The sequence below is a fragment of the Triticum urartu genome, chromosome 5A, assembly GCF_056163025.1.
Source record: "Triticum urartu cultivar PI428250 chromosome 5A, HENAU_Tu73, whole genome shotgun sequence".
NCBI lineage: Eukaryota > Viridiplantae > Streptophyta > Magnoliopsida > Poales > Poaceae > Triticum > Triticum urartu.
In genome coordinates, this window is record NC_141877.1 from 235,800,751 (window position 1) to 235,807,250 (window position 6,500).

Here is a 6,500-nt window from a genome sequence, read left to right on the forward strand (position 1 = left end):
CCGAGGAAGCAATGATGAAGGGGGGAGAGACCCATTTTCTTCTCTGGACAGTGGAATCCTCCCTCTCTCTCAGCCTCCTTCTCTCCCCTCAGCTTTCCAGAGCATCCAAGGCTCTCCCCAGCTTGTGCCCACGCCCCCTGCAGATGCCAGACACAAGTGGACGCATGAGGACGCGGGAAAGCCACGGATGCCAGCCAAAGTCGCGCTCTGGAGCGCCTGGCAGAGCACCCGACCATTGACGCCGCATCCCCCGACCGCCTCGAGCCTCCCCCGCACGCCAGTCGATGCCCCTCGACGTCCACTCCATGCCAGCAGGCCGCCCACTTGCTCACGCGCCCTCCTCTCTCCCCTGCAGCTCGCGCCAGAACGCCGCCCCACTCGGCCAATGCTCGCGCCTATCCTATGGCCCGCAGGCAGCTCGTCCCGCTCCTCCTCTCTCTCCCTGGCACCCTAAACCACTCCCACGAACACCCCCGAGCCCTCCATTTCCTCTCTAACGGCCACCCGAGCCGATCCCGCGGACACCCGTAGGCCGCGCCTATGGTGGACCTCGGCCAGCCTATATAAGACGACCCCGGGCCTCTCTCTCACACCCTGTCGCTCCCCCACACTCCTAATCAACCTCTCGCACCACCCATTTGCCTCCAGAACCGCCTGAGCTCGGGATCGAGCTCGAGCTCTGCCGCCTCGGCTCGTCGGCGTTCATGCTGTACAGGCCTCCTCCGCCCCTGTTCTCTCTTGATCTGGAACTGCACGACATCACTGACCATTTTCCCTCTCTCCCCCACTCTTTTTGCAGTCGGTAACAGCCGGAACCACCGACGCCCAAAGCACCTCCACCGTGTGGCCTCGTCACCGGCGATCCAGGCTGCCCCGACGACCACCTCCACCACCACCCGAACGGCGACATCCCCTTGAGTCCAACGGTGCCACCCGCTCGACCTGCCGTGCCCTGTAGCGTCGCCGGTGAGCTCTCCGACCTCTCTGTCGCGAGGTTAGAGATGATAGGTGGAACCCACCTGTCATCCTCAGCTCTCCCTCGCCCCTCTCTCTCTCTCGCTGACGCCCAGGCCCCGCCCGTCAGGTTTGAAAATCTGACGCGCGCGCTGGCTCGCCTGGGCCTTTTTCCCCTCTGGGCCTGCTGCACTGCGACTGTTCTGGCCCAGCGGGCACAGTGCCCTTTCTCTTTTTCTTTTTCTATCCCTTTTCCAACAATTCCACAGGATTAAATATTAATCCAAATGCAATAATTCCAGTTCCTAAAATCCTGTAAAAATCCCACTTATTTAATGTTATAACTTTCATACATGCCCAACCAACTTTTCTGTGTTGTTCAAATTTAAATTCAAATTTCACAATTAAATCCTTGTTTAAAAATCCATTACTCTGTCTCTGTAGCTCCAAATCCAGAAATAAGAATTTTCCCCTTCTTAGTTTTAACCCTAGTATTTAACAAAAATGAGTTGACATTTTTCTGAGCACTTTGATTTTTCTGTTTTATTATTGCCTTATTTTATCATTATTATTTTGCGATGATAGATTGCGTTGCTGACGAAGGAGTTGGACCAGAAGACTTTGAAGACCCAGAAGACTTTGCTGAGCCAGGCAAGCAGCCCTTTGACCATGTCTAAGAAACCCTTTTTATGCATGTCATATAGCACCGTATTGTTGTTGCAACGGAATCATGATGAGGTGGTAACCACCTTGATGGGTTACCTCTGTTACCTCCTTGTTGATACTTGCATTATGAATGACCCTACCTTCCTATGAGGGTTATGCCGGTGGGAGTAGATAGGATGCTAAAGTAGTTGCTACGCAAAAAGGGACAGGAATATGCATGGTGATGGAAGCAAGATTGTTTTCAAAAGACTTCTCCAAAACCCCATCGGGTGCCACTTATGCCCGAGGGAGATAATGAGTTGGGTAACCACTTGATGACGAAGTGGTGTACCGAGGCAAGTGTGTGTGTTGTTTTCAAAACGGATTGGGCATTATTGATTACCTAGGCTGATACTAGCTTGGAGCCCACATTACTAGTGACGAGAGAGTTGTTGTTGCGCTCTCTCGGGACGATGTCGTGCCAGGTAGGGCGGTCATGACTGTCTTTACAGGGCACCGGACACACTGTTGGTACCCCGTGCTTGTGGTATGAGATGAATATGGGAGCGTGGCTCCAAATTCTTAAGATGAGAAATGTTGGGCATGGGGGTTGCTACCAATCTAGTGGACTCTATGTTAGTGTCATCTAGGGAAAGGTAATGATCGGGTGCTACCCTGGGTACTTGAGGTACCGCGGGTCGTGGATGACACGAAAGTTCCCCGGATCTTGTGGGTAAAGTGTGCAACCTCTCCAGAGTGTAAAACTATTCGAATAGCCGTGTCCATGGTCAAGGACAGTTGGGTAACCGCTCTTGGGCTACGTCCACTTGTTTACAAACCAGTGTGTGTGGGAAGAACTACTTGGATCAAGTAAAAGGACTTGATAAGGATGAGTTGGGTTGGAGCCCACTCCCTTTATGTTGATATCTGTAACCAGTTCCTAAGGTTACTTGAATTCATATGATGCATGTTTTACCAGTTGTTGAACATGTCATAACACAACAAAATTAGCTTTCTACAAAAATTTACCTATGTCATGCATTGTTGTATCTTGAGCCAAAACATGGGTTGCTTGCGAGTACATTCAAAGTACTCATTGGCTTGCCACTGGTTATTTAATTGGCCAGGCATGGAAGAACAGGAGTTCGATGAAGAGTTCTTTGGAGACGAACATGCGAACTAGGACGTTTCCCAGTCAGAATGCCTGTAGGGTTAAGGAAGATGGCATGGGTTCTACTTATCGACGGAGATTTCCGCTGCTTAAGTTTATTTGGTATTCAACCCTTGTGGCTTTATCTATGTAAGACTTGACCATAATGGTCATAATTTGTGTCAGACAATATGTATGGATGTAAGACTCTTGTTATTCAGCTTCTGTGTGTTCAGTGAGCATTGATCTCTGGGATCATTGTACACGTGCATTCGGTGATCATGACTTATGAGTCGGGGTCCCCACAGAGCTGGTATCAGAGCCATCCTGACTGTAGGAAGCCTTAGTTAGCATGGACGTTAGTTAGAGCAAGACTATCTACAAAACTACCTATATACCTACGTTTTCTAAAAATATCCCAAACAGGGGTTATATCTCCTCTATTGACCCTTCCCCTTCCACTTTTGTAGATGGCCGTCGTACCCGAGGACTTCGTGACCACTGGATTTCCCGTGCTTCTTGAGGACAGCCTCAAGAAGTGCCAGTTCACTCGAGCCCCCACCTTCTCCTATCATGAGCACTGGATCAACAGCGTCATGAAGGAGTATCACATGGAGGTAGTCATGAGGGCGAACGACTCTCCGACAAGCTAGTTCTTTGAAGGACCCCAGATGGCGACCCTGCTCCTCGCCATTAAGACTGCTGCACTTAGGGCGCTGACTCGCCTTCGGGATATTCTGCCAGAGATGGCAAGTGAGCGAGCCACTCGTTCCCTGCCTTATCATAAGGATGGTGATGACGAGAGCAGCGCACCATCTGCACCCATGGACGAGGGGCTTCCCCACCGTTTCCAGACCTACTTCAGCTTGTGTGCTGACAGCCTTGCACAACACTTGGCCTCGGAGTTGACGGAGCTTCAGAGGGAACTCCATGAGACCAAGGAACTCCTCCGCCTAGCTCAGATAAAGGCGGATAGAATCAAGAAGGATGGTGCACCCCCTGGACAACCCGTTGTTGCCTATCGAGGCGGGCGACCCCCACAGGATACGCATGCCAAGGGATCATCTCAGCATGCCGTATGACAGCGAAGGAATATCCCAACCTCTTCATGGTGCCACCGGCGAAGCAGCGCCGTGTTCAGCTCCTCCACTCCCCCACTCCCTCAAGTGATGAAGAAACCGAGAGAGATAAAGATGAGGAGGAAGACCCAGAGGAACCGGAATACGCGACCGAGCATTCCACCACTTGGACACCATTCGGGACTAGGATAGGCTAGTTCGTAACCCTTAAGGTAGGATAGGTCGTGTACCCCCTATGCGAAGTCGAGTTCTTGTAATGGTTCATATGAAACCATGTAGTGTTTTGTTCATTTTTGACGTGTTTGGTGAACGTCGTACTTTCCTTCGGGAACTTGTAAGCGACTACATCACTCATTTGGATTTTAATGAATGTGTTTGGCCTTTTGGCCCTTGCATGAAAACAATTAGTGTCATACCGACCCCCTTACTAGGCATCCCATCTATATTGCTTTCCCTCATCTTTCCCAATCATGAGACCTTGACCGCCCCAACAGGATGCCTGTTGTAACATGTACTAGTACCTCTACCCAGCAGCAAGAAGCCGGAGCAGGAGCCAGTCAGGACCAAACCCAAGGACAAGCTCCACCACCGCCACCGCCTACAAACATGTACATGGCTCAGCTTCTCCAGGCCTTCCGAGAGGAACGCCAAGCCAACACTACAGCCCTCCAGATGATTGCTCAAGCTGTCAATCGCCAGCCGGCGGGGAACGGCAATGGACGTTCCACGTTGGCGGAGTTCAAGAAGCATGCACCACCCACCTTCATCGAAATTGCTGAACCCCTGGATGCAGACGACTGGGTCTGCACCATTGAGGATCTGCTGGAACTAGTCGGATGCACTGAGGACCGCGAGAAGGTGGCGTATGCTGCTCACTGTCTCGGGGGAATTGCCAGAGCTTGGTGGGATGGATTCAAGGCCATGCATGCTGAGCAAAACATCACTTGGAATGACTTCAAGGCAGAATTCCGCAAGGCCCACATTCCTTCCGGAATCATGGCCATCAAGAAGCGTGAGTTCCGAGCCTTGAAGCAAGGAAGTAGCACTGTCAAGGAGTACATGCAGAAGTTCAGTGTTCTCTCAAGGTATGCTCCTTAAGATGTCAGCACTGATGCTGCCAAAATAGAGCGCTTCATGGAAGGCCTTAACCAGACTCTGTAGTACTCGCTTGTTGTGTGTGACTGCCCAACCTTTCCTGATCTGGTGAACAAGGCACTCATGCTTCAGGACAAGCGCCATGCTTTGGATGATACCCGTAAGTGCAAGATGATCAGCAAGGGCAGCTCCAGCAACCAGAAGCCTCGCCCGTGGCAGCCAGTCCCGGTCAAGCCACCCTATCAGCAGCCAAGAGCCCCTGCACCCCGCACCAACTATCAGCCCCAGCAGTATGCCAACCCCAGGCCAGCTTTCAACAAGCCCAATAATAATGCCGGCAAGAGCAGCAACCCCAATCAAGTCACTTGCTTCGGATGTGGTCAGGCAGGACACTACTCCAAGTATTGCCCCAACAAGAAGCCCGACGCCCCGCGCCCCAATACGCAGAACCAAGGCCAAGGCCGTGGGATGCCACAAAGGAACCAAGCTCCCCGCAATCCACCCAACAATGGCAAGGGTTGTGTGAATCATGTCACTGCAGAAAAAGCCCAGGAAGACCCGGACATCGTGCTGGGTACGTTCCTTGTTAACTCAACACCTGCAACTGTCTTGTTTGATTCTTGAGCCACGCATTCATTTGTCACCCAAGAGTTTGCATTAAATAGTGGCATGACCCCTACACCCCTGAATAACCCTATGGTGGTACAAACCCCCGGAGTAGAGATGAGAGCCAAGGTTGGCTGTAAGGGAGTCAGAATTGTCATTAACGGGGTATACTTCCTAGCAGACCTTATCGTCTTAAGATCACAAGGCTTGGATGTGATCTTAGGAATGAATTGGCTCATCAAGCACCAAGGCTTGTTAGATTGCGCCAACCGGACCGTCATTGTGACCAATGACCAAGGAGTTGAAGTTAAGTTTGCTCCCAATCCCTCCTCTGCTCAAGGCGCCCAAGTCAACTGTCTATCAGAAGTTGGATTGGAGCAAGTGCTGGTAGTATGCGAATACCCCGATGTCTTTCCTGATGAGCTACCAGGAATGCCTCCTGACCGAGACATTGAGTTCATCATCAAGCTCATACCCGGAGCAGGACCCATCTATAAGAAGCCTTATAGAATGGGATCGAAAGAGTTAGCAGAGTTGAAGAAGCAACTGGAAGAGCAGTTGAGGAAGGGATTTATCCGCCCTAGTGCCTCCCCTTGGGGATCACCTGTTCTGTTTGTGGCAAAGAAGGATGGTACCATCCGCTTGTGCATTGACTATCGCTCCCTCAATTAAGTTACAATCAAGAACAAGTATCCACTTCCAAAGATTGAATATATGTTTGATCAACTCAATGGGGCCAAAGTGTTCTCCAAGATCGACCTCAGATTTGGGTACTACCAGCTGAAAATCAGACCCCAAGATATTCCGAAGACGGCATTTGTAACCAGATATGGCATGTATGAGTGCACGGTCATGTCCTTTGGATTGACCAATGCCCCAGCTTACTTCATGTATATCATGAATAAGGTCTTCATGGAATATTTGGACAAGTTTGTCGTCGTCTTCATTGATGACATTCTTGTCTTCTCGAA

The 6,500-nt window shown here is 50.8% G+C and overlaps 1 protein-coding gene across 1 annotated transcript; it reads left to right on the plus strand.

The window, feature by feature from the left end:
* The first annotated feature begins 4,434 nt into the window (after positions 1-4,434).
* LOC147970904 (uncharacterized) lies at positions 4,435-4,926 on the plus strand. The gene has a single exon (XM_087523718.1). The coding sequence runs from the start codon at positions 4,435-4,437 to the stop codon at positions 4,924-4,926; it is 492 nt and encodes a 163-aa protein (XP_087379844.1).
* The last annotated feature ends 1,574 nt before the right edge of the window (positions 4,927-6,500 follow it).